We start from the raw sequence: 27,564 nt of genomic DNA, 5'->3' as shown, positions 1-27,564 counted from the left end.
CCCTCCCTGTCCTGGGCTGAGGTCCAGTGAGCTTGGTCACAGGCACAAAGACTGCTCCTGGGCCAGCTGGTGAAGCTGAAGGCACAGGGGCCCAGGGTCTGGGGGGCTGAGCCTGTGTGGGAGGTCGGGGGCTTGGCCTTGAGGCCCTGGCAGCTGCAGGGATGTGGACTCGGGCAGATCAGGGCGGAGAGACACAGGAAAGAGTCCAGCTCAAGAAAGGTGCTTTATTACTGTCGGAGGTCTCAAAGCCTCTGCTGGCCAAGGCCCAGACTCCCTGTACATGTGGGAGTCACCAGCAGAGTCACTGTCACCTTCTGAAGGATGAACAAGGTAGGGGGGAGGGCAGGCAGGCCAGCTCCTCAGTGCACAGAGGCCAGGCTGTGCCGAAGGATGTGGGCACCTAGCTCCTTGGGGAAGGGGCTCACAGCTCAGAGAGGAGCTCTAGGCCTGACTGGGGTCTGTGACTTTGCCCAAAAAGATGATGCTCTGGGTGTCTCTGTGCACTATGGTTAACAGGAAGGGCCTGTTGAAATGCACAGGGATCATGTTCATGGACTTGCTTTCCATGCTAATTCCCGTGGTCGCAGTTGCTTTAGTGCCCTCTTCGTCCACATCAAGAGCAGCGCCGTGGACTACCTGCGGGGACACCAGAGCATTACCCACTGGAGACGGGGTGGGGGCGCTGGAGGTGAGCAGCCCGTCTGAGTGCCTCTAAGGGGAATGACCATCATCCACTTTCTGCCACTGGCCTGTCACTGTGCCGTCAGTCTGTTCAATTTGTTTCTCCCAATGACCGTGCCCGCTGGTTCACCTGGTCCTGATGCACAGATGTGCAAACCGAGGTCGAATGCTGTGAGTGATGTCCCCATGGTCAAAAAGGCAAAGAGCAGGGGTTCCCTGATTCGGATCCTTCTCTGTCTGAACCCAGAGACTGTGCTGCCCCGAAAACACCCTCTAGTGTAGTGGGAGGGGTGAGGCAAGGCATTTTTTTTTGCAAGCAACTGTTCCCAACCCCTCTATGTCGAATCAGCAGATGGGTGCACACTGTTTCTGCACCTCTCCTGCCCCAGCTGAAATGTCCCTGGGGACCTCCACCGCTGCACATCCTTGGACCACTCGGCCCCCTTGGCACACATGCACCCTTCACCACATCCTTTGGAGGGTGGGGTACAGTGGTGACTTGGGGGACTGCCAAGTATCCCCCATTCATTCTGACTACTCTGCCTCTAGGATCGCAGCACAAGAGTCCCCGGGGTTCTTCTCTCCCACTCTTGGTGTATTTTCATCACCATTGCCCGATAGCCACTCTCAATACCTATTACCTCTTACCTGCTCTGCTTGGCACTGCCCACGAGCCAAGGTCTATCACCCTCCTTTTAAAGGTGAAAAGTTGGAGAGGTGCGGGAGTTATCATTTACCTCTGTACACAGCAGTGACAGATGGAGTTGGGGTGGGGGTCCACAGCTGATCCCACCCCAGGTCCTCCCTGATGAAGGGCTTCTGTGTCACATATATTCCAAGGATGGTGGCGACTTGCCCCCCAGCATCATGGTAACCCATCTCTCCTGGGCTTGGGGAGTCCAGGGAGGGTGATTGAGTTACAAGAAATGCAATTATTCCGCAAATTCAAGATTACCAAAACTCTGCCTGGCCTTCCCCTTTCAAACTTTGACATACAGCATGAGTTGTCCAAAGTTTAAATACCCACCTGGGAAACCCACAGTTCTGTGGTATTTGTGACTCCTGAGAGGTCAGCCTTGTCAGTGAAGGCTTTCCTAATGCCCAGCTGAGAAAGGATGTCTTTCAGATCATAGTCACCAGAGATGGAAAACCTTGGCAGATGGAGATTAATTCTTTCTCTAAGAAATGGAAAAAAAAAAAAAAAAAGAAAGAAAGAAAAAAAGAAAACTTGAACACCTGCTTGACTGCATGCCTGTGTTTCTCCCCACTAAAAACATGGGCTTCCCCGGTTTCCTCTCCAAACATCAGATTTTCTCTGGAAATAAGGGCTCCTTTCCTCAGTTTCCTGACCCCTGGTGCTCACTCCTCTTAATTGTTAATGATCCACTCACATCTGCAGGAGTCTACATGCCAGACTGTGTGTCAGGGCTGGGCCTGTGGCGGTGCCCGTGCCTGGCCCTGCTTCTCCCTTCGAGCCTGCAGGGCAGGGGAAACACCCTCACTCCAACACGGATTCCACAGCTGCTGGGAGACTGTGTTGGGGCGGGGGGGGGGGAGTTGCTGGCTCCGTGAGCACCAGGAAGGCTTCCTGCAGGAGGTGGTATCTAGTTTAAGTCCTGGAGGAGGGGAAAGAGCTGGCTGGGTGAAGAGGAAGGCAGGAAGCAGGCAGACGGACTTGCAGGGAAGTGGGAAGAAAGAGGAGATGCTCCACAGCCCAGAGGGCAGCCTGAGCATGCGGAGTAGGGAGGTGAGGGGCTGGGCAGGGGCTTGGGGCGGGACATGGAGGGCTGGGGGCTGTGCTCATGGGCCTTGGGGACCTGAGCAATCTCTCAAAGGTCTCCATCTTGCCTCCTCAGTGAGCAGCTTGAGGGCAGGGCTGCCTCTGCTTCTGCTTTTGAGCAGAGCTGGCAGCAGGTTCTTGAAAATGAGGTGATGTCTCGGACCTCCCTCCCTCTCTGTCTGTTTTTCCCTTAAGACTATAGTCATGGTGCCTGATCTTACAGATGCCAAATATGAGGGGGCTGTGGCTCCCATTAAATATGGGTCCCATGCTTGCCCCTTGCTATCTGTTCTCCACTCAACAGCCTGGGGGAACCTTCTGAAATGTGACTCACATCATTCACTCTTTGGCTTAGAACCTTGTGGTGAGTCTCCATTTCCATTAGAGGGGGACTGAATCAAGGAGCCTGCATGGCCCCCATAACCTGACCCTCTGTGGGGGCCCTGACCTCTCCCAGCTTTCCCTTTCACTTCCTCTGCTCCAGCCACTCTGGCCTCCACTAATCCTCCATCACACCAGGCTGGCTTCTGTCATAGAGGCTTTTCACTGGCTGTTCCCTCAGCCAGGAACACTTTTCCCCAAAATATCAACACGTCTCAATTTCTCACCTCAAACATCACCTAATGGCCACCCTATTTAAAATCGTAAACTACCTCTGGGTTACTTTTCTTAATCATTTTACTGTGCTTTACCATCCCCACCTCCCCATATCTCACCTTTCAAGACATCCAGTAATGTATCTAATTTATTTCTTATCGTCTCCCTCAAATACAAAGTGTGCTGCCAGAGGGCAGGGTTTGTGTTTTGTTTTCTGATCTAACCTCAGTGTCTAAATCAGTCCGTGCACAGTCGGTGCTCAGTTTACCTCTTCAACCAGTGTTGAGTGGATGAATGAATAAACGAGTGAATGTAATGGGCAGACAGTGTAAAGCTGATGCCACTTCCATCTGCCTTCCTCCACCTTCACGAGGTGGAGCCAAGGACAGAACAGCATGTGTGAGGGGTTGTGCTGAGGATTCCTCATGACTCAGCACACGTTGGAGTCAGAGGGAGGCTCCGCCCCCTGTCCCATCAATGTCATCATCTTATACATGGAACACTTCAGACCAAAAGCCACACAGGCAGCAAAAGGCAAGGTCATCCCAGGACAGGCTCCCACCTCTGTCCAGGCCCTGGATGTGAGTCAGGCACTGAATGCTGGGGTCAGGAGTCCAGGAAGAGGGGGAAGAACCAAAAAGACAGGGGGCCCGCCCACAGCTCTGGGACCTGGGGAGAGTCACCTGGGATGCAGTGAGTCTCTCCACCTCCTCAGTGTCTCCGGGAGCAGCTTGGCCTCCACCTCCTCCAGTCGGCCCTCGTCCGGGAGGATGAAGAGGGCACTGTCGTTGCTGTTGTACTGGAGCTCCACCACCACGCAGCCCAGCACCGCGTCCCGGAACATAGGTGTGACCAGGCTCGGGATCCTCATCATGGGCACCTCCACCGACCTGTTCTCGCTCACGTGGAACTCTGCCTGGTTTGTAACTTGGGGGTCAAAGGGCAACTTCCATTTGGCTAGAGGTGGAGGGAGCAATTGGAGATGGCTGTGAATGCAAGGGCTGCCTGCCTCTCCCTCCCCCTCTGCCCTGTACCCTGAGCGATGAGGACACTCCGACACCAACAGTCCCCCACGTGCCTCCAGGTTGGCCCTGCGTGGGTTTGCACGTACACCTGGGCAGCCGGGTGAGCCCTTGGGATGGGGTGAGTCCCACAGGCCTGGATTAGAGGGAGGCCATGGAAGAAACCTGGCTAATTGTGCTGCATGAGAAACCAACAGGATTTTAGAGGGCAAGGGAGAGATGGGGGTGAGGCTGGGGTCTGGGGAGAGATGGGACATCCTGACCCTTAAGGGGAACAGCGTTAGTGACCAGTTGTTAGTCAGTGGCATTGCAGGGACGTGCACACCCCCCACCTCCCCCACTGCCTTGTGAACTAGGCTGAAGCAAGAAGCGAAAAGGGGGCCGGGAGGGCAGGGCGGAGGGCAACAGAGGAGAGGGCAGGGGTGGGGGTCACCCCTCAGGAGGACTGGAGCACTCAGAGCGGGGAGAGTCTTGGGAGATTAGGGCCCTGGGTCCTCCTTGGAGTCTGTATCCACCCCTACTCCTGCTTTGTCACCCCTGCCTGTGTCCCCGTGGTTAGAGGCAGGACTTGCAGAAAGCTAGGCTGTCTGGGGTGTTCCTGAGATGGAGATTTTGGAGGAGGAAGTCCTAAGACATTGCAGGGTGGGTGGAGAAGAAAGCACAGGAGACTTGAAGAGAAAAAACAGTAGGTGGGGCCTGGGTTTGTTTTCTGGAGAAACAGGATCCCATGCCTTCAATCGCAGATGAAGCACAGACCCAGGAGGGAGGAGGCCGGAGCCCAGGGCTGGCCTGTCTCCCCGCAACTAGTGTTTGTTAGGTCCGCACCACCACAGTGCTCCTTCTTCTTGTCTTTATCTATTTCTGTCCCTGTTTGCACTGCTGGCTCCATGTTTGAAATCTGTCTCCCTTTATTCTGATCATTAGGAATTACCAGGCTGAACTGAATGTTTTAGATCCTGTCAATGGGGCTGGGCACTGGACCAACTAGAATCTGGGAGAAGGTCCTGTCCTGGATGTTGTCCTAGCTGAGGTCCTTCCCCAGATGCTGGCACGCCATTTCCACCCTCAAGATTATAAGGCACAGCTGAAGAAGCTTGGGCTGTCCAGGTTCCTCAGACGCTGTCTCACTGGGAAGATGCCACTAACCCCACTGGGAACTCCATAGATGAAGATCTCCAAATAATACAGGTCAAAACAGCTTGCAGTGTGGGCAGCAGAGGGTTCCCTGAGTGTGTCCAAAAGCGTCTCATCAGGGAGGAAGCTGGGGTTGCCGGCCACCCCCAGGGATCTGAAAGGAAAGCTCCTGCCTTCCGGCAGCTGCCCAAATTTAAGTCACAATAAGGCTCCCTCTGCCTCACACAGAGGGTTAGTGGGCTCCCCTGCACTTCCGTCCTCCAGCGACCACTGTGACAGGAGAGACAAAGCCTGCGGTCGGGGCAGGACCCGGTGCCCGCCACCCCCTGAGCCGAGGGCAGCCTCCTCTACAAGGTTTTGCTAACAACACAGTTGGCTGAGCCGGGACAGAAATAGCGCTGAAGCTTCAGAACTAAAAGTGTGCTTCTTCCCAAACCCCGCGCCGGGCGCCCACCTTTAAAGTAGATGTAATTCACCAGGACCACTTCTGTGAGTGGGTCAAGCCTCTTGAACAAATCCACAACTTTCCCCTGGGTTTTATTCTTCACATAGTCGTTGATGAGACTCTTAGCGGTGTCGGGGTCCCGGAAGTTGATGGAGGAGACCTCGGCCGCGTACAGCGCCCGGGCGTCGTCCCTGAACTTGTCCAGCAGCTTCAGCTGCTCTTGGACGAACATGGCGTTGCCCACGCTCAGCTGCAGCTGGTTGCTGGGTTGGCCGAGTGTCTGCAGGAGGTGCTGGAAGCCCTGGTGGATTTCTGACTCGGGGGTCTCCGTGAGGTTGAACTTGAGGCCTTCGAGGATCTCCGTCAGGGTCGTGCCGCGGGCCCCCAGGGACAGGAAGGCCAAGGCCATGGAGACGCTCAGCGGGGAGAAGATGACATTCTTATCAGGGGTCTTCAAAGCCAACTGCTTGTAGAGGCTGAAGGCGAAGTTGGTGTTGCTGGAGGCTAATGTGAAGTTGTCCACAGATGCCTCTCTGTGCTGGTCCTCCTGGGTCACCTTCTCCAGGTCAAGTACACCCTCTGGGAGGCAGTGGACCCTGGAGCAGAGCCCAGCCACCAGGAGCCCCAGAGCCAGGAGGGGTGACATCCCCTCTGCCCTCATGCCTGGAAAGCAAAGCTCCTTTAAGTCTCCAAGGCCAGGTTTTACCCCCACCGCCTCCCACTGCCCCTGTCTGACCTGCTTTCTGCTCTCCTCCTCTGCTAGCCTTGTGACCTCCTAGGGGCAGGCACTCTCCTGGTCCCCAACATACATGCCGATGCTCTGGGCTCCCTCTCACCCTTTGAGCAAATACTGTAATTGTTGCCACCTTCCCCAGCGGAGAAACTGTTTTACTCCAGGCTTATGCAACCATTTCTTTCAAAAAGAGTTAAACATTTTCCTTCAAAAATTATTTCTAGAGGGACAGTTTTTGTCTATTTGGGCATTTGGAAGGTCGGCTCTGTTTGTGAACTGTCTTCAGTTGTTGGACACATGCACCTGCCTGTCTGCTTGGCTGGGGGTCCTGGAGGGACAGTGAGGCCCAGAAAACCCCCACAGAGACCCCAGGGCCTCCGCCCAGATGGACCCAGTGCACTAAATCCATCCATGTGGCTCTCTGAGAGCAGCTCCCCTGGCCAGGCAAGGAGACACATCTCATGGCCCTCGGGGGAGTCCTGATCCTGAAGGGGGGTACACAGCTGTGTGGGGGTACACAGCTGGCTCGAATCAGAATCCCCAAGAGTCAAAGGCGGAAATGACTCTGCAAGCCCTGGTAAAGTGTCCCTTCCTTTGCAGGAATGAAAACTGAGACCCAGAGAGAGGACTGGTCTTCAGAGGGCTCAGAAGTGTCCCAGCTTCGAACACAGGTCCTCCCGCCTCCCTCCTGCCACATGTTCCCCAGACCCCAGCCCGGGGCCTAGAGCCACCCTGGGAAAGAGAGTCCTTTGCTTCCAGTGTGGGAACGTCACGGATTACCTGGCTCGGAGAGCTGGATGCGGTGCGTGGAACCGAGGCCGCCACCTGCCTGGAATGCTGGGTTTTCACGGTGCTGCTGCTCCTTTGTGCCTGCGAGGATCTCCTCCCCTTGCTTGTGAAATATTGGTTGGGACAACACAGTATTCTGACCTCAGACTGGAAATGACCAAAGGACCATTTCTGGTTATAGTTTGATTAGATCTACCGGAATAATTCGGTTACGGGAAAAACTCATCTTAAAAAAAAAAGTCTACGTATATATAAACAAACAAAAAAACTTTTCCCCTGCTAGAGTTCTCTTTTGATTATGAAAAATTCATTGAGGAACATGTGAAAGCTCGGAATATATAAAAGAGACATTAAAAAATATCCCTGACTCTTGTTCTTATTTTTTTTTAAATATTGACTCTTCTTAGTTTTTTTCCCTTGTTGATGACATCCTCATTGAGGATTATGTAAAAATGCAGCATGAAGAGAAGGGCATTTGAAAATATTCCCCAGGATTGTATCGCTCTGGGACAGCCCAGCTGACATTGTGTGGTGTTTTGTTTTTTTTTTTTTTTTAATGTCACTTTTTTTGATGTGTGTGCGCACGTGTATGTATGTGATATGAATCCCTAGACACAAACTCAGGTATGTTTTAAATATGCAATACACTTTGTTTATCTATAGCTTGGTTTGCATGTTGAGGGACCCCTGTCCCTTCCCAAGAGAGGGGCTGTGATTCTGAGTGTCCCCAAGAATGTTGAAATTGTTACCATTCTGCTCGCCAGATGACAGGCCAATATACTGGGAGACAAGGTACTGAGGCAAGGAACAGCGACTTTATTTGGAAAAACCAGCAGACCAAGAAGATGGCAGATTAACGTCCTGGAGAACCATGTTCCCCAAGTCAGAATTCAGTCTCCTTTAATGCTACAAGGGGCGCGGGTATACTTGTGTTGTTGCAAACTTCTTTTTTTGTTTGTTTGTTTTTGCAAACTTCTTGGTGTAGGGAGTCTTAGTTCTTGGAATCCTTGGTTCTTGCAGCCGTCCACATGGGTCAGATCATGGTATCCCTGCAAACCTCCAACAAAACAAAAAGTTATGTTCTATTCTGCAACTTGTTATCTTTATACGAATGGGAAAAAGTTAATATCCTTAAAGGTTAGAGCCTTGAGAATAGGCTGTCCTGTATATTTCAGGCTCTAGGCAACATTCTTTCACAAAAGGTGCAGAACTAGCAAGTGTAAACCTAGGAAACAAAGCACAGGGTTAAAACCAAAGGAACAGATCTAATATGGAGTCAGATTTGTTCTTGTCTTATTACAAAATCGCAAGTTTCTGGGCCTCTGGTCTCCAACACATCTGTCTCTGGGGGCCTTGGGTACTGGTGTTCCTCCTCCTGCCCTTCCCCAGTGACTCGCCCTAAGAGATGGCTGGCCCTTCTCCCTGACTGGCCTTGAGGTCTCCTTACATTCTCCCTGGGCTAATCCCAGGCCTTTCTTTTTGAAATTATGCCAATAACTATATTGCCATGAAAATAAGAATTCTCACAAGAGTTATGGATTGGGGCAGGGGTTAATGTAAGAAGGAAAAGTTAAATGTTTCATCTTGTTTAAAAATGTGTACTCTATCAAATTTCTGCAAGTCAGAGATACCTTGAGAAAAGAGGTTTCCTTAAATCTGGAAGAGCAAAACGTAAAAGAATTGGCAATGTTCAAACCCAAAAGTCATGCAAATTCGAATCATCTTCATCAGTTCATTCAATCCTATCTATCTAATTCCTGATCTTGATCTTTTTTTTTTTTTTTTTTTTTAGAAGTTTTGTGAAGGCATCAGTTTCTTCATTAGAGTTCTGTAATTTCTTACCCAGTTCACTGGTATTATCTGAAAGTTTATCAGAAACCCCTGTTCTAAGGGAAGTGTCAGAATCCTTTCCATGAATCTCTCTGAAGCTAAAACATATTTGCAAAAACATCAGAGTAACACAACTCTCTGTAAATACCAAAGACTTAAAAGTGCCCATTATTGAAAATCTGAGTGTTCATTATAATGCAATTGACAAGGACATTTTGTTATTCCTGTGAAACATAACATTTTAAGATAAATAACTAAAATAGTGACTAATAACATTGTACCAGGACATATCTGATTTCCAGGAATTCACATAGTTTCTGAAACACTTTCAACACATATTTAAACAGACACAACAGGAAGAAAAAGTATTACTTATTTGACAATGCTTCCCATGTAATTTAACATATTAAATCTTCCTCTAATTACATCTTCCTTTAATTTAACATCTTCCTTTTATTACATATATAGAAGAAACCATTGAGACATTTCAAGGGCCTTCTGAAATATTTCATACCTCAAAGTAAGTTCCAAGTCAAAAAGAGTGCATTTAGAAGTTGATATTGGAAGTTTGTCAAAAATAGCAAATTGTTTTACTCAACCAAATAGGATTTTAGGTCATTGTGAAGCAATATTGAGTTATTCATTTAACCGAAATAACAAAGACTTCATAAGCAAGTATAGAAGGTTATATAATTTTTAAAAGCCTTCACTCTTTTAATGTCTAGAAGACTAGGTTTACTTAAGTGATTAAAGACCTAATGAGGACAATATAGAACGTAAGGGATCATTTTGACAAGACGTAAGAGCCTAGTTTTTCTTCCTGGCACATTACTTAAAGATAAAGAAAAACCTTTCATATTTTCTTATGATGAAGAACAGATCAATAGAAAAAAAATTTGATCACTTAACAGACAGTAAACCAAATTCCAATAGCGTACCAGTTTACTTTTTATAATAAAACTTACTTTGTAGTTAAACTTATTCCAATTTTAGCTAGTCCTGAGCACACATAAATTTCCTTTCCAAAGATTCCTTTATTCAGAAAACTTTTGCAACTTTCTACTTCCATTGTATTTGTTCTTTCCCATTTAGAAATAACCAGCCTTAGGACAAAATCATTTTTTTTTCTTAATAAGATGCATTTCCATTTCTTATACCTGTCAAAAAATGTCCTTGAATATGAAGATATTTTCCTTATTTTAATTACATATATTAATTAAAATTCTTTACCATTGAGAACACTTGGAATTGAAGTTCGGGAGGTACAGAGACAAAAAAAGGAAAAGAGAGTTCAGAGAGGAGAAAGAGTCAGGGGCTTAAAAGGCAAAAGCCAGGTGACTGTTAAAATTGTCTTGCAAGAATTAGGATTGACTCTGTGACAAAAAAAAAAAAAAAAGGAAATATTTACCCTTATAGGACAAGCAGGCTATCACAAATTATTTAGGATAAAGTCTCAGTGTGTAGATAGGCAGTCATGGGTTATTTTAGGGTAAGGCACTATAAGTACCTTGAGTTTCTGGAACTTTGGCCAATACTCTGGATGACTGCATTTAGACAATACGTGGTCAAAGTTCAGATTCCCTTTGAACTGGAGTGTGCATAATCATGGCTGGTCGTTATAACCACCTCAATCAATATGGCAGAGTGCAAGTCATGCTATGTGACTTCAGAGTCCAGCACAATACTGAGAGGAAGGCCCAGCCACGTGGAAAACACATTCTGATGTAGGTGTTCCTGACCACAGCTCCAGCTGGGGTCACTTGCTGACACCCAGCATTGACCACCCAATATATGCGTGAGGAACCATCCAACATGTGCATGAGGAAGACTTTGATGATTTCAGTCCCAGCTATGGTCAGAGTATCCACAGGAGACACTCAGAGTGAAAACAGCCTTATCGAGCCGAGATTTGACACCAGCATTGTGAGAAATATAAAGAAGAGATGATTGTCATTTTATGACAATACTTTCTATACCCAGCAAAAATATTTTTCAGAATTGAAAGAAAAACATGGATTTTATAAACAAACAAAAGATTCAATAATTCATTACCAGCAGACCTGCATTACAAAAAAAAAAGTGTTAAAGCAATTTCTTGGGACAGAAGGAAAATACGGGTAGAAATTAGTACCTAAACCCAGGAATAAAGAGTTCCCAAAAATAGAAAAAAAAAATAGATTTTTGTCCTCATTGTGAAACTCTTTGATGGATAAATGACTGTTTATGGCCAAAAAAAAAGTTGCAATGTATTGTGGAGTTTCTAACATATGTAATTTATAGAAAGGACAACAATAGCACATAGGACAAAAGGAAAAAAAGCAAGAATATTGAGGTCAGGCTCTTATATGTTATTTGAAGTGATATAATATTATCAGAAGCTATACACTGATAAGGTAAAGATTTATTATAAATTCTCAATCCACTGGAAAAAATATAAGACAAAGAAGTATAGCTTATAAACCAACCATTGTGGAAAACAGAAACATAAAATTTCCTCAAATAACTCAAAAATATGGCAAGAGAAAAAATATGAAATACAGATGGATCAAATAGAAAACAAAAAGAAAGTTACAAAATCTACCCCAACCATAGCAATAATCATATTCTGTGACACGAATTATACCAATTCATTCATTCATTCATTCATTTACTGACTGAATATTTATTGAGTACCTACTATGTGCTAATCCCTGTAGTCTTACTGAGAATACAATGGTGTAAAAATGTCTCAGAGTTCCAGCTCTCAAAGAGCTCTCATTGTAGTAATGGGCACAGGGAAGTAAATGTCCAATTAAAATATATTGTGATAAAGTCTTTGATAAGAGAGTGGGTTAGGGTGGACCTCTACCTCACATCATATATAAAAATTAACTCAAAATGGATCAAAGACCTAAGTGAAGGGCTAAATCTATTAGAAGAAATCATAGAAGTAAATTTTCATGATCTTCAATTTGCCAATGGATTCTTAGATCTGATACCAAAAGCATGAGCAACAACAAAAAAAGATCAATTGGACTTCATCAAAATGAGAACTTTTTGTGCATCAAAAGAAAGTATCAAGAGAGTGAAAAGACGACCTACAGAATGAGAGAAAATATTTTCAGTTCATATATCTGTTGAAGAAATTGTATCTAGACCATTTAAAGAATACATGCAACTAAACAATAAAAAGACAAACAATCCAATGAAAAAGTGGACAAAGGGCTTGAATAGACATTTTTCAAAGAAGAGACAGAATGTACAATAAGCACTGAGCAGTTGCTTGCCATCATTCGCCTCAGGGAAATGCAAATCTAAACTACAAGGAGATTCCACCTTGTATCTACTAACATAATAATAATAATAATAATAATAATATTAATAACAATCATAATGACAATAATAGAAAATAAATTAAGTGTTGTCAAGTGTATAGAGAAACTGAAATCCTCTTATATCATGGGTGAAAATGGAAAATGGTGCAGCTGCTGTGGAAAGTGTTTTGGCAGTTCCTCAAAGAGGTAAACATAGAGTTACCATATGACCCAGCCATTCCAGACCTAAGTATACACACAAGGAAAATGAAAACATATGTCCACAAAAAGACCTGAACATGAATGTTTATAGTAGCATTATTCATGATGCCAAAAAAACCCCAAAACTGAAACAGCAAAATGTCCATTGGCTGATGAATGGTTAAACATAATATGGCATACTCAATGGAATACTACTCAACCGTAAAAAAGGAATGAAGTATTGACATATATACAACATAGATGAACCTTGAAAACATCCTGTTAAGTGAAATAAACCAGTCACCAAACATCATATATTGCATGATTCTATTTATCTAAAATGTCCAGATGACAAATCCAGAGACAGAAAGTATATTAGTAGTTACCAGGTGCTGGGGAAAGGAGGTAAAGGGGAGTGACAGCTCAATGGGTACAGGGCCTTTAGCAGTGATTAAAATAGTTAGAAACTACAAAGAAGTGATGGTTGCACAGCATTGTCAATGTGCTTATTGCCACTGAGTTTTACACATTAAAATTGTTAATTTTATGCTATGTAAATTTCACCTCACTAGAGAGAGACAGAGACAGAGACAGAGACTAAGACATATAGTAACTAAATGCCATGTGTATACATTGTTTGGACACTAATTCAAAAAAATTCAACTAGAAAAAGTTTAGAAACCAGCTAGAGAAGCATATACTTAATACTTGATGATATTAAGGAACCATTTTTTTTTAAAGGCTTGATATGCTATTGTGGGTATGAATTTTTTAAAATTCTATAGTTAAAATAAAAGGCTGTGTAGGACGTGCTTCAATAAAACCCAAAGGGGGAAAGGGTTTGAGAGGTCAGGAAAAATGATGTTGGCCCCATGTTGATAGTATCTGAAGCTGCTGATGTGTGTGTGTTGGGGGGGGTTCATTATTACCATCCTTTCTAGTTTTGCATATGTTTGAATTCTTCCATAATAAAAATGTGAAAGAAAAAAATGCTTGAGGGCAGGTTTGTGCTTTATTCCCCAGAACTTAATGCATCCTGGGCGTGAAGTGAGCACTCCATAGTGAATGAATGAATGAATGAGTGAACTGTTGAGCACCGTGCATCTCATCACGGCCCTCTGCTGTACCCTCCCTTTGGTGAACATCAAGAGAAAGAATTGAAGATCCTGAGAAGTCAAGGAAAAGTGACAGTGTGTGTGCTTATGTCCAGGCAGTGGATGAGCAGAGTTAAAAATTAAATAATAATGAATGAAGCTGGGAGACAATGAAGTCTGACTCACATCCATTAACCTATGTACACCTTGTCTCCGCACTCAATCTGCAGGCCATCTCTGTGTCAGCCCTGCCACAAAACCAGCACAGGTGAACACGGCATTTGTGTTGCAAAAGTTTTACAAACCCTTTTTTTCTGCTGAGTACATAGTAAAGTTTGTGTTTCTGTTGCATTAAAGTGGAATGCTCTATTGATTAGTCATTACTATTTAAAAACCACTCCAGCCAAAATGAGTGAGCCATCACGACATTTGAAAGAGTCATAACCCAAGTTCCTCGGAGGCAAGATGGATGACCTGGGCTGCACTCGTGGGGCTGGCACAGGGTCCGCAGGCAGCAGGTGGTCCCAGGTGAGAGACTGAAACCAGGAGGGGCTGGAGCATCGATCGCTGCAGTCAGCTCAGCACCTCACTGGTTGTAAAGAATGTGTATAAGCATCACTAGGTTTCAGCTTCGTGACAACCTTGAGTGGTCGGAGGGCAAAGGGGGAACCCGAGATGCAGGAGAATCAGGCTGCAAATACGTGAGACTCAGCCCAGGACACCAGCCCCGCCTGCAGCTCTCTCTCCTCTGCCCATGGATTGCGCACAACATGAACTGAGGGGCCGGCTGTCTTCCTCCCTGGAGGTGGCGCTGAGGGTGGGGGCTGGGCCAAGGGCAGCCTCAGAATGTAATAGAAAAGAGCAAATCTGACTCATATTAGATCTGTTCCTTTGGCTTTAACGCTGGGCTCTGTTTCCTAGGCTTACTCTTGCTGGTCTGCACCTTTTGTAAAAGAACGTTGCCTAGAGCCTGAAATACACAGGAGAGCCTGCTCTCAAGGTTCTGACCTTTAAGGATGTTAACACTTTTCCATTCACATAAAGATAACAAGTTGCAAAATAGAAAATAACATTTGTTTTGTTGAAGGTTTACAGGGACACGACGATCTGACCCATGTGGACGGCTGATTCCACAAGAACAATGGATTCCAAGAACAAGAATTCCTACACCAAGCGTACACCCTTCCCTTTTAGTATAAAAGAAGCCTGAATTCTGACTTGGAGAAGATGGTTCTCCAGGACATTAGTCTCCCATCTTCTTGATCTGCCGGCTTTCCAAATAAAGTCGGCTATTCCTTGCCCCAACACCTTGTCTTCCAATTTATTGGCCTGTCGTGGGGCGAGCAGAAAGAGTTTGGACTCAGTATCAGTCAGAATCTGGAGCCCCTGCAAGGGTCAGCATGTGGGCACAGCCTGGGCCCTGGGGGAGGGAGAAGTGAAACTGGACCTGGGACCAGAGACCCTCAGAAGTAGGCATCAGGAAGCAGGTGCCCCTCCCTGTCCTCGGCTGAGGTCCAGTGAGCTTGGTCACAGGCACAAAGACTGCTCCTGGGCCAGCTGGTGAAGCTGAAGGCACAGGGGCCCAGGGTCTGGGGGGCTGAGCCTGTGTGGGAGGTCGGGGGCTTGGCCTTGAGGCCCAGGCAGCTGCAGGGATGTGGACTCGGGCAGATCAGGGCGGAGAGACACAGGAAAGAGTCCAGTCCACACAAAGTGGTTTATTGCTGTCAGAGAGGGGTCTCAGAGCTACTACTGACCAGGGCACAGACTCCCTGTACATGTGGGAGCCACCAGCAGAGTCACTGTCACCTTCTGAAGGATGAGCAAGGTAGGGGGGAGGGCAGGCAGGCCAGCTCCTCAGTGCACAGAGGCCAGGCTGTGCCCAAGGATGTGGGCACCTAGCTCCTTAGGGAAGGGGCTCACAGCTCAGAGAGGAGCTCTAGGCCTGACTGGGGTCTGTGACTTTGCCCAAAAAGATGACGCTCTGGGTGTCTCTGTGCACTATGGTTAACAAGAAGGGCCTGTTGAAATACACAGTGATCGTCTTCATGATCCTGGTTTCCACTGCTGATTCCTGTAGAAGCAAATCCTTCCGTGCCCTCCTCGCCCACATCAAGCACAGCCTTGTGGACCACCTGTGGGGACACCAGACCATTACCCACCGGCGACGGGGTGGGCTGGAGGTGAGCAGCCTGCCTGGGGTCTCTAACGGGACGACATTCACCCAGCATCTCCTGCTGGCCTGTCACTGTGCTGCCAACATGTTCAATTTGTTTTGTTCCTCCCAGCAATCCTGCCCGCTGGTTCACCTGGTCCTGATGCACAGATGTGCAAACTGAGGTCAAATGCCGTGAGTGATGTCCCCATGGTCAGAAAGGCAAAGACCAGGGGCTCCCTGATCCGGATCCTTCTCTGTCTGAGTCCAGAGACTGTGCTGCCCCCAAAACAGCCCCTAGGGCCAGCACCCTCCAGGTCGAATCAGCAGATGGGTGCACACTGTTTCTGCACCTCTCTTGCCCCAGCTGAAATGTCCCTGGGGACCTCCACCACTGCACAGGATGTGGCTTCCCATCCCTGGACCACTCGGCCCCCTTGGCACACATGCACCCTTCACCACATCCTTTGGAGGGTGGGGTACAGTGGTGACTTGGGGGACTGCCAAGTATCCCCCATTCATTCTGACTACTCTGCCTCTAGGATCACAGCACAAGAGTCCCCGGGGTTCTTCTCTCCCACTCTTGGTGTATTTTCATCACCATTGCCCGATAGCCACTCTCAATACCTATTACCTCTTACCTGCTCTGCTTGGCACTGCCCATGAGCCAAGGTCTATCACCCTCCTTTTAAAGGTGAAAAGTTGGAGAGGTGCGGGAGTTATCATTTACCTCTGTACGCAGTAGTGACAGATGGAGTTGGGGTGGGGGTCCACAGCTGATCCCACCCCAGGTCCTCCCCGATGAAGGGCTTCTGTGTCACATATATTCCAAGGATGGTGGCGACTTGCCCCCCAGCATCATGGTAACCCATCTCTCCTGGGCTTGGGGAGTCCAGGGAGGGTGACTGAGTTACAAGAAATGCAATTATTCTGCAAATTCAAGATTACTCAAACGTCTGGCCTTCATTATTCACACTCCTGTGAGGAATATGACTTATCCAAAACTTAAATACCCACCTGGGTAACCTTCAGGTCATTAGAATCATTGACTCCTGACAGGTCAGCCTTGTCAGTGAAGACTTCCCTAATGCCTAGCTGGGGAAGGATGTCTTTCAGATCATAGTCGCTGGAGATGGAAAACTTTGGCAGGCCGAGCTCATCTATTAGGCTAGGAAATGAGGAAAATAAACTTCAGCGCCTGTTTCGCTTGGTGCCCGCTTTTCTCCCACCTGACAGTATGGTCTTCCTTGGTTTCCTCTCTGTCCACTCGCTTGTCATTGGAAATAAGGACTCCTTTCCTCAGTTTCCTGACCCCTGGTGCTCACTCCTCTTAATTGTTAATGATCCACTCACAGTCTGCAGGAGTCTACATGCCAGACTGTGTGTCAGGGCTGGGCCTGTGGTGGTGCCCGTGCCTGGCCCTGCTTCTCCCCTCGAGCCTGCAGGGCAGAGGAAACACCCTCACTCCAACATGGATTCCACAGCTGCTGGGAGACTGTGTTGGGGCGGGGGGGGGGGGGGATGCTGGCTCCGTGAGCACCAGGAAGGCTTCCTGCAGGAGGTGGTATCTAGTTTAAGTCCTGGAGGAGGGGAAGGAGCTGGCTGGGTGAAGAGGAGGGCAGGAGGCAGGCAGACGGACTCGCAGGGAAGTGGGAAGAAAGAGGAGATGCTCCACAGCCCAGAGGGCAGCCTGAGCATGCGGAGTAGGGAGGTGAGGAGCTGGGCAGGGGCTTGGGGCGGGACGTGGAGGGCTGGGGGCTGTGCTCACGGGCCTTGGGGACCTGAGCAATCTCTCAAAGGTCTCCATCTTGTCTCCCAGTTAGCTTGAGGGCAGGGCTGCCTCTGCTTCTGCTTTTGAGCAGAGCTGGCAGCAGGTTCTTGAAAATGAGGTGATGTCTCGGACCTCCCTCCCTCTCTGTCTGTTTTTCCCTTAAGACTCTTGTCATGGTGCCTGATCTTACAGATGCCAAATATGAGGGGGCTGTGGCTCCCATTAAATATGAGCCCCTTGGGAGGAGAAAGGGATCTGTTCCTCCTCATAGTCAGTCCTTCATTCCTTCCTTAATCCATTATCCATTCATTCATCAAATTCTTACTGAGGCCCCTGGATGGGCCAGGGATATGCAGATGCATCATTCCCCAGTTATTTGTAAATCAAAGGTGTTTGATGAATATTCTACCTGTTTACAACTATTCCTTGAGCCCCTGGTCTGTGGCAGCTCTTTAGTGTTGGAGGAAGGAAAGGATTGAGAAGGAATTATCAGTAGGGAGAGGGTGTGGTCCCCCTGGGGTCTCCTGGGATCTGCAGTGAGGAGGGGCTGAGAGTCAGGCAGGCCCAGGTGGCATCTGGTCCTCTGGACAGGGGTTGGGGAGGGGGCCACAGCCTCAATCTCCTTTTCAGGTAGGTCTCTCACTCTTTGTGGTTAATAAAGTGACCTCCACACCTGTTACCCACTAGGATCTGCAGAACCGCCCAATTAGAACAGCGGGTCAAGGACACCTCTCCCGTCTCAGTAGGGAGTGAGCCCCAGAGAAGCATAGGGGTGACGGTGGCGGGGGGTGAGCCTGGGAGGGGGTCTGGAATCTGGGCCGCACCCTGCGCGGCTGCCCATACACCCTCCCTAGGCCCCCTGCAGACAGAGGGCCCAGAACTCCCTCTCCCTCTGTTGGCTCCCCTGTTTTTGGTACTCCTGAATTCCACATCCTAGCCTGTGTCCAGAGCCCAACAGCTTCTCACACTTCCTGGCTCCCTCTTGGTCCAGCCACCAGCAGCATCCCCGGATGACTGCCCTGGGCTCCTGGTGGCCTCCCTGCCCCCATGCTTGTCCCCTGCTGTCTGTTCTCCACTTGGCAACCTGGCGGATGCTTCTGAAACCTTACTCAGATCACTCACTCTTTGGCTTAGAACCTTGTGGTGAGTCTCCATTTGTTAGAGGGGGCTGAGTCGAGGGGTCAGCATAACCTGATCTTCCCCCAACTGGGGGCCCTGACCTCTCCCAACTTTCCATCTCACTCACTCTGCTTCAGCTGCTCTGACCTCACTAATCCTCCACCACACCAGGCTGGCTTCTGTCTTAGAGGCCTTGCACTGGCTGTTCCCTCTGCCAGGAATGCATTTCCCCAACACATCTACATGGCTCAATCCCTCACCTCAAAAAAATCACCTAACAGCCTCCCTATTTAATATCTCAGACTAATTCTGTGTCCGGTTTTCTTAATCATCTTACTGTGCTTTACCATCCCCACCTCCCCGTTTCTCACCTCCCAACACCCAAATAATGTATTTGTTTCTTATCTTTCACCCCAATTACAAAGTAAGTGCCACGAGGGCAGGGAATTTAGTGTTTTATTTGCTGGTCTACCCTCAGGGTCTAAATTAGTCCCTGGCACATAGTAGGTCCTCAATTAACCTATGAAACCAGTGCTGAATGGTTGAATGAGTAAATGAGTGAATGTAATCTTTTGCCAATGAAAAGCTGACTCTCAGCTCCCGTCCAACTTCCTGACCTCAGCCCTCAACTGATCACATTGTGTCTGTCTCCCTGCAACTTGACAAGGTGGAGCCAAGGACAGGACATGCATGAGTGCTCACCACTGGGTTAGGAATTCTTACGCTTAGTTCCTGTTAGAATCAGAGGAAGCCTCCACCCCCAACCCATCAGATGTCATCACGATGTCATTATGGTAGAAGGAGCATCGCAGGCCAAGAGTCATGAAGACAGCAAAGGGCAAGGTCATCCCAGGACAGGCTCCCACCTCTGTCCAGCCCCTGGATGTGAGTCAGGCACTGAATGCTGGGGTCAGGAGTCCAGGAAGAGGGGGGGAGAACCAAAAAGGCAGGGGGCCGCCCACAGCTCTGGGACCTGGGGAGAGTCACCTGGGATGCAGTGAGTCTCTCCACCTCCTCAGTGTCTCCGGGAGCAGCTTGGCCTCCACCTCCTCCAGTCGGCCCTCGTCCGGGAGGATGAAGAGGGCGCTGTCGTTGCTGGTGTACTGGAGCTCCACCACCACGCAGCCCAGCACCGCGTCCCGGAACATAGGTGTGACCAGGCTCGGGATCCTCATCATGGGCACCTCCACCGACCTGTTCTCGCTCACGTGGAACTCTGCCTGGTTTGTAACTTGGGGGTCAAAGGGCAACTTCCATTTGGCTAGAGGTGGAGGGAGCAATTGGAGATGGCTGTGAATGCAAGGGCTGTGTGGGTTTGCACGTACACCTGGGCAGCCGGGTGAGCCCTTGGGGATGGGGTGAGTCCCACAGGCCTGGATTAGAGGGAGGCCATGGAAGAAACCTGGCTAATTGTGCTGCATGAGAAACCAACAGGATTTTAGAGGGCAAGAGGAGAGATGGGGGTGAGACTGGGGTCTGGGGAGAGATGGGACATCCTGACCCTTAAAGGGAACAGCGTTAGTGACCAGTTGTTAGTCAGTGGCATTGCAGGGACGTGCACATCTCCCACCTCCCCCACTGCCTTGTGAACCTAGGCTGAAGCAAGAAGCGAAAAGGGGGCCGGGAGGGCAGGGCGGAGGGCAACAGAGGAGAGGGCAGGGGTGGGGGTCACCCCTCAGGAGGACTGGAGCACTCAGAGCGGGGAGAGTCTTGGGAGATTAGGGCCCTGGGTCCTCCTTGGAGTCTGTATCCACCCCTACTCCTGCTTTGTCACCCCTGCCTGCGTCCCCGTGGTTAGAGGCAGTTGCAGAGGGAAAGCCAGGCTGGGTGGGTGTGCCTTGGGAGGAGATTTTGAGGAGAAAGTCCCAGGACTGGACAGGGTGGGAGAGGGAAGTGCAGGGGACCATCCACTCAGCCAGGACTTCACCCAGGTCAGACACAGCCGTGGTGTGCACACTTGAGGGTTCCCTGAGTGTGTCCGAAAGCGTCTCATCAGGGAGGAAGCTGGGGTTGCCGGCCACCCCCAGGGATCTGAAAGGAAAGCTCCTGCCTTCCGGCAGCTGCCCAAATTTAAGTCACAATAAGAAGGCTCCCTCTGCCTCACACAGAGGGTTAGTGGGCTCCCCTGCACTTCCGTCCTCCAGCGACCACTGTGACAGGAGAGACAAAGCCTGCAGTCGGGGCAGGACCCGGTGCCCGCCACCCCCTGAGCCGAGGGCAGCCTCCTCTACAAGGTTTTGCTAACAACACAGTTGGCTGAGCCGGGACAGAAATAGCGCTGAAGCCTCAGAACTAAAAGTGTGCTTCTTCCCAAACCCCGCGCCGGGCGCCCACCTTTAAAGTAGATGTAATTCACCAGGACCACTTCTGTGAGTGGGTCAAGCCTCTTGAACAAATCCACAACTTTCCCCTGGGTTTTATTCTTCACATAGTCGTTGATGAGACTCTTGGCGGTGTCGGGGTCCCGGAAGTTGATGGAGGAGACCTCGGCCGCGTACAGCGCCCGGGCGTCGTCCCTGAACTTGTCCAGCAGCTTCAGCTGCTCTTGGACGAACATGGCGTTGCCCACGCTCAGCTGCAGCTGGTTGCTGGGTTGGCCGAGTGTCTGCAGGAGGTGCTGGAAGCCCTGGTGGATTTCTGACTCGGGGGTCTCCGTGAGGTTGAACTTGAGGCCTTCGAGGATCTCCGTCAGGGTCGTGCCGCGGGCCCCCAGGGACAGGAAGGCCAAGGCCATGGAGACGCTCAGCGGGGAGAAGATGACATTCTTATCAGGGGTCTTCAAAGCCAACTGCTTGTAGAGGCTGAAGGCGAAGTTGGTGTTGCTGGAGGCTAATGTGAAGTTGTCCACAGATGCCTCTCTGTGCTGGTCCTCCTGGGTCACCTTCTCCAGGTCAAGTACACCCTCTGGGAGGCAGTGGACCCTGGAGCAGAGCCCAGCCACCAGGAGCCCCAGAGCCAGGAGGGGTGACATCCCCTCTGCCCTCATGCCTGGAAAGCAAAGCTCCCTCAGTCTTCGAAGGTCAGATAATGTCCCAGCTGCCACCCACTCTCCCCAGGTGTTCTGTGTTCTCTCTGCCTCCACTAGCTTTGTGATCTCTTAGTGGTAGGTACTTTCCTGGGCTCCCAACTTATGTGCCGATGCTCTGGGTTCCCTCTCACCCTTTGAGCAAGTACTGCAATTGTTGCCACCTTCCGCAATGGAGAAACTGAGCACAGAGAGGGGAAGGGGTTTTTTTCCAAGGTCACACAGCCAGCAGGTGGAGGAGAGAGGGTGAGAAAGCTTGTTTACCTGGCCCCGAAGTGGGGAAGCTGGTGACAGGTGTGAGGTGGTGTCCATCCAGTGCGAGCACATCCTCCCTGCTGGTTAGGGGCAGACACCATCGAGGGGACTTGGGGGCAGGGTCTCCTTTCCCACTATGTCCCCTGTCTGCTCCCCAAGCAGAACCCCAAGGAAGTCTGGACTGAGGCAGAGGCCACAGCACCACTCCTGGTCTCTTGATGAAATATTGTGCGACCTTAGGCTGGCACTCGTGTTGGGGTACCTCGTCACAGTGAAGGTCGAGTGAGAGAGGCCACCAAAAGCAGCGGGAGCAGTGCTGGCGCCCAGGCGGTCCTGATGAGGGTTGGTGTAAAGACCATAGGAGGGCAGAGTGTTCTTTTCAGCCCCTGACAGGTGGACACATGGTGGGAGTTTCCACCAGGAGCCTGGAAAGGCCTCCTAGTAGGGTGAAAGTTATGTGGGCCTTAGTGTCAGAGACGTGGACCAGGTTTTCATCCTGGCCACCTGTGACAGCTGTGTGGTGACAAGCCAGTGACGGAAACTCTCTGAGCCTCAGTTCCCATCCTTGTCCAAAAAGCTGAATGGCTCAGGTGACATAAATGATGGAGGTGCCTGGCTCGTAAGAGGTGTTCCAGAGGTGTCACCTCTCCACGTGCCAAACTCTCTTGAGACTACAAACCAGAGCTGTCATCCGTGGGGACCGGGGACAGAGCTTCTGTCTGAAAGCCAAGAAAGACTGTGTCCCAAGCTGGTGACTTCAGCAAACAGGATTGTTTACCTTCAGTGTCTGCCCATTCATCTCAGAGTTCAGAGAAGAAAGGGCTGCTTGTGTGCTGGGGCGGGGAAGGGGGGGAGAGAGAGAAAAGAGGAAGAGGAGAGGAGGAGAGAGGAGAGGGGAGGAGGGGGGACGGAGGGGAGGGACTGAGCTGATCGCATCAAGAGGCCGGTGGAAAGGCCTTTGGCCTGGGACAGAGACACATCAGTTGCCCCAACTCTTAGTTTACTCAGGGCTGATGCAACCAATTTTTCCAAAAAGAGTTAAACATTTTCCCCTAATATTATTCCTAGAGAAATAGCACTTGTCTATTTGGGCACATTGGAGGGTTGGCTCTGTTTCTGAACAGTCTGTCTTTTCAGTTGCTAGACAGACACACCTGCCTGTCTGCTTGGCTGGGGGTCCTGGAGAGAGAGTGGGGCCCAAGAAACCCCCATGGAGACCCCAGGGCCTCTGCCCAGAGGGACCCAGTGCGCTAATTTGATCCTCACAGCTCTCTGAGAGCAGCTCCCCTGGCCAGGCAAGGAGATGCATCTCATGGCCCTCGGGGGAGTCCTGATCCTGAAGGGGGGTACACAGCTGGCTCGAATCAGATTCCTCAAGAGTCAAAGGCGGAAATGACCCTAGAAGCCCTGGTGGAATGTCCCTTCCTTTGCAGGAATGAAAACAGACCCAGGGAGAGGTCTTCAGAGGGCTCAGAAGTGTCCCAGCTTCGAACACAGGTCCTCCCGCCTCCCTCCTGCCACATGTTCCCCAGACCCCAGCCCGGGGCCTAGAGCCACCCTGGGAAAGAGAGTCCTTTGCTTCCAGTGTGGGAACGTCACGGATTACCTGGCTCGGAGAGCTGGATGCGGTGCGTGGAACCGAGGCCGCCACCTGCCTGGAATGCTGGGTTTTCACGGTGCTGCTGCTCCTTTGTGCCTGCGAGGATCTCCTCCCCTTGCTTGTGAAACATGGGCGGGGTTCTGTCCTTGGACTGGAAACGACCAAGGATCGATCATTCCTGGTAACAGGATTTATTTGATTACTTAAGCAATCTAGTTGCAGAAACCTCTTTTTGCCTCTTAAGGAAAAAACACTAAAAATAAACAAATAAAAAATGTTTCTTTTTATCATATTTTCTTCCATTTAAGAAATACTGAGGAACATGTGAAAGCTCAGAATATACAAAACAGACATTGAAAAATATCCCTGATTAGTCTTCTTTTTTAAACATTTATTGACTCTTGTGACTCTTTTTCCCCCATTTATGACATCCTCATTGAGAGCCATGTAAAAACCCCCAAAATGTAGAGAAAGACATTTGAAAAAAATCCCCCAGAATTGTGTCACTCTGGGACAGCCCAGCTGCCACTGTGCTGTTACCATTACGAGTTATTTTTCTGGGATGTGTGTGTGCACCTGCGTGTATGTGAGAGGAATCTCCAAACACAAACTCAGATATGTTTTTAACTACGTGTTATTTGTCTATAGCTTGATTTGCATATTGAGGCACCCCTCCACCATTCCCAGGGAGGAGATTTAGCCTGAGGGCCCCCCAGAGTGCCCGGAGTACAAGTGTCTGGGGCCTCTGGTCCCCGGCACCGTCGGTCTTTGGGGACCTGCTGTGTCCTGGCCTGCGTCCTGGCCTCCTTCATTGTTCCTTCATCCTAAGCCCTGGTTCACCCCTGACCTTGAGGTCTCCTTTGATTTCTCTCTGCTGTCATCCCAGGCATCTCTCAAGCTCATGGGAAAACTGCCTCTTCATCCCTCATAGTCACAACCCTCCATCTATGACATCCCTGACAGACCCCTGGGGCCCCTACGGGTTCCACTGAGCACAAGCTGGAATCAGGGTTTAGTGGCAGGGGATGGCTTTGGCAGCAGGTAAATCTGAATCCTGAAAGTACTACTCACCGGCTACGTGACCCCCAAAAATTGACTGAAAATCCCTCAGCCTTAATCTCCTCGGCTCTAAAATGCAAATACAACATTTCCCTGACCAGTGTCTCTATAAAGATTAAATAATCCTAAATGTAAGCTCTAGTAGGAGAGGATTTTTATTTTTATTTTTGTTTGTTGCTGCATCCCAAAAGTACTTAATAAAGATTTGTTAACTGTGAAGGCCGGAAGTGACCAAGCGTTTGGTCCCATCCTTCCTGAAATGATGATGTAGGTCTTTTCAGGCTCCAAATATTTGCAGAATTGATTACATATTTTAAGTTACACAGAATCCCAAAGAAACATTGGTTGAAACCAGACTTCAGTTCATTTCTGTCTCATGTAAGTCCAGGTGGAGGTAGTGGATTGACACGGTGATCCCATTTTGCGAGGGATTTGGGCTTCTCTTATCCAGGTGCTTTGCCGTTCCTTGTGTTGTTTGCCACGTCCCAGTGGCTCATTGCCACGTCCACCTTCCAGCTAAGGGCAAGGGGGAAAGGCAAAGGCACGACCCTTTGTTTGAAAGAAATGCTCTAGATTTGGGGTGTTTTATTTTCACTTGTGTTCCATCAGCCAGAGCTTGGTCATATGACCACACCTACCTGCAGGGGACACTGTGCAGTGCAGCCAATATTCTCCATTGTGTAGCTATGTCCCAGCCAAACATTTGGGGTTTGATTGCCTTGATAGAAAATAAGAATGGACATTCGGCATCACTACTTCTCTTACCCTGATGTTTTACCTGAGTGTCCCCCAAATTCTCTGGCCCCAGGAGAGTCATCAATTTCCTTAAAACTGAACTGACAGTCTGAACCTCTAGTCAATGTGAAGGCAGAAAATTTTCTACCTTTTCCAAATAATGCTGAGGGTGCTTATGGGGAGCTAACATGTCCTGGGCGCCACCTGTCACCTGGAGCTTCTGACTGATGCTCCAGGGCTACATGCACCTCTGCCCATCTCTCAGCCTCGTCACTGAGCTCTTACAGCCATCATTGATCTACTTAGACCCCAAAATTGGTACAGGCTTTTTCTTCAATTCCACAAGCATGGATGGTCGTGTCACAGTGTCCTCTAGGGCCTGATGAGAGCATAAGGGAATTAGGACACAGAAAAGGATTAAGGCTAATGTCTGTTGTTCTGTTCCTGAATCCAGTGTCACCTCTTTTTTGAAGTGTCCCCTCCATATCATCTTTCTATTGGCCACTGAGGCTATAGGATCATTGGAGCCTGAGGCAGGAATCTCTTTTGAGTATTCTCTCCTCTAAGTCCAGAGGACCCTAGCCATATTTCTGAACCTGACAAAGGAAAACAAAAATGAAATTAATGGCACGCTGGTGTCTTAAGAGAAGCCCCTGTGCATAAAAGAATAGACCATTGACACCCTTGCTATACTCAAATGTGGTCTGAGGACAAGCAGCAGGGAGCTTGCTAGAGAGGTAGACTCTTGGGGCCCACCCCAGAACTACTAATACAGCATCTGTATCCTGACAGTCTCCCCAGGAGATTCGTATATACTTTACATACTGAGGGGCACTGCCTCACAGGCTAAAGCAGTGAAAGGGAGAAGAATATATGTCAACTAAGAAAACACAGAAGCCTGCAAATGAGAAAAGAGTTTTTTTTAGGGTCTTAGGAATTACAGTTCAGGAAATACCGATTCTGGTAAAACCAAAAGCATGTTCTGAGGAAGAAGATGTGTCCAGATTTTATAAAGACAGAAACCATGAGACTGTTAAAGTTATCTGGCAAGAGTTATGATTGACCCTGACACAGGAAGAGAAATCGTTGTCCTTAAGAGATAGGCCGTCATGATTTATTTAGGGTAAGGTTCCAATAAGTGGCTAGGTAGTCATGAGTCATTTTAGGGTATGTGTCCAATATGTGTCTTGAGTCTGAAACATTAGGCAGATGCCCTAGATGCTTGTTTAAGAAAATAGTTGATGAAAATTCAGATTCCATTTGGGCTGAGCTGTGCACAGTCACACTTCTTCAGCAGCCCCTGACTTCATCCTAGAGAGCTCCCTTAGCAATACTGACACCATTTTTATTTTCCTTTCACATTTCCCCCTTTTGATCGAAATCTTTTTTGGAAAAGCATTAATGATCAACCATTTGTTTATTTGGCATCAGCATTGACTTCTTCAGTGCTAGGAAGGCTTATTCCCAGAGAATCATGTCCCATGGAGGAGGAAAAGAGTTGGCTGGGCAAGAGGTATGCTGTTAGAGAGTTTATGGCCACACATGATCAACAAGGAGCCATCTAAGAAGTGGTCTTAGACAGCGTTCAATAGAGGGGACATTCATGGATCTTCATTGGGAGGAATCTTATAGGAGAAGTCAGTCACCTCCAGGTATCAGTCTATCATAATTCCTGTGGAGGGAATTTTCATTCTTATGTGCAGAGGTCTCCTAGAAATGGGAGCTAAGGAAATGGCCAAAACAGGCAGCTTTTATACTTTTTTGACAAAGAAACAATAAATTAGTGAGGCTGATAGGACACATAAATTTAAGTTTTAAGTGTTGAATTAGTGAAGAATTTAAATAGAGTTTGGGCTTGGAGGAGTACATTAAAGAAGTAACAAGGTTAGCTGCACTATTTACAATAGCCAAGACATGGAAACAGACTAAATGTCCATCAACAGATGACCGGATAAAGAAGATGTGGTGTATTTATACAATGGAATACTATTCAGCCATAAAAATGACAACATAACACCATTTGCAGCAACATGGATGTCACTGGAGAATGTCATTCTAAGTGAAGTAAGCCAGAAAGAGAAATAAAAATAGCATATGAGATCACTCATATGTGGAATCTAAAAAAAAAAAAAAAAGAACATTAATACAAAACAGAAACAGACTCATAGACATAGAATATAAACTTGTGGTTGCCAAGGGGGAGAGGGGTGGGAAGGGATAGACTGGGAGTTCAAAATTTGTAGATGCTG

At 48.7% G+C, this 27,564-nt stretch overlaps 2 protein-coding genes across 2 annotated transcripts; both read right to left on the bottom strand.

The window, feature by feature from the left end:
* Nucleotides 1-204: 204 nt before the first annotated feature.
* On the bottom strand, nt 205-7,328 carry LOC102504930 (serpin A3-8-like). Its single transcript, XM_032482564.1, has 5 exons — nt 7,173-7,328; nt 5,669-6,322; nt 3,742-4,015; nt 1,709-1,859; nt 205-636 (listed from the first exon to the last, which is right to left on the bottom strand). The coding sequence occupies exons 2-5, from the start codon at nt 6,318-6,320 to the stop codon at nt 442-444; spliced, it is 1,272 nt and encodes a 423-aa protein (XP_032338455.1). The 5' UTR covers nt 6,321-6,322; nt 7,173-7,328; the 3' UTR covers nt 205-441.
* A 7,966-nt stretch (nt 7,329-15,294) lies between these two features.
* On the bottom strand, nt 15,295-23,666 carry LOC102516707 (serpin A3-8-like). Its single transcript, XM_032482563.1, is given in 6 exon segments — nt 15,295-15,662; nt 15,664-15,731; nt 16,769-16,919; nt 19,629-19,902; nt 20,976-21,629; nt 23,528-23,666. Coding segments are annotated over 6 exon segments (1,398 nt in total). The 5' UTR covers nt 23,652-23,666; the 3' UTR covers nt 15,295-15,535.
* Between the last annotated feature and the right edge of the window lie 3,898 nt (nt 23,667-27,564).

The sequence above is a fragment of the Camelus ferus genome, chromosome 6 (assembly GCF_009834535.1).
Source record: "Camelus ferus isolate YT-003-E chromosome 6, BCGSAC_Cfer_1.0, whole genome shotgun sequence".
Classification (NCBI taxonomy): Eukaryota; Metazoa; Chordata; class Mammalia; order Artiodactyla; family Camelidae; genus Camelus; species Camelus ferus.
This window is presented reverse-complemented; position numbering and strand designations above follow the sequence as displayed.

Bases quoted from the DNA above. Each gene is read 5' to 3' on its own strand.
- LOC102504930 (XM_032482564.1), bottom strand. From the start codon at position 6,320: ATGAGGGCAGAGGGGATGTCACCCCTCCTGGCTCTGGGGCTCCTGGTG. The intron at 4,016-5,668 runs GTGGGCGCCCGG...CTCCACCTCTAG, and splicing joins GAATTACATCTACTTTAAAG to CCAAATGGAAGTTGCCCTTT. The intron at 1,860-3,741 runs GTGACTCTCCCC...TCCATTTCTTAG, and splicing joins AGAGACTCACTGCATCCCAG to AGAAAGAATTAATCTCCATC.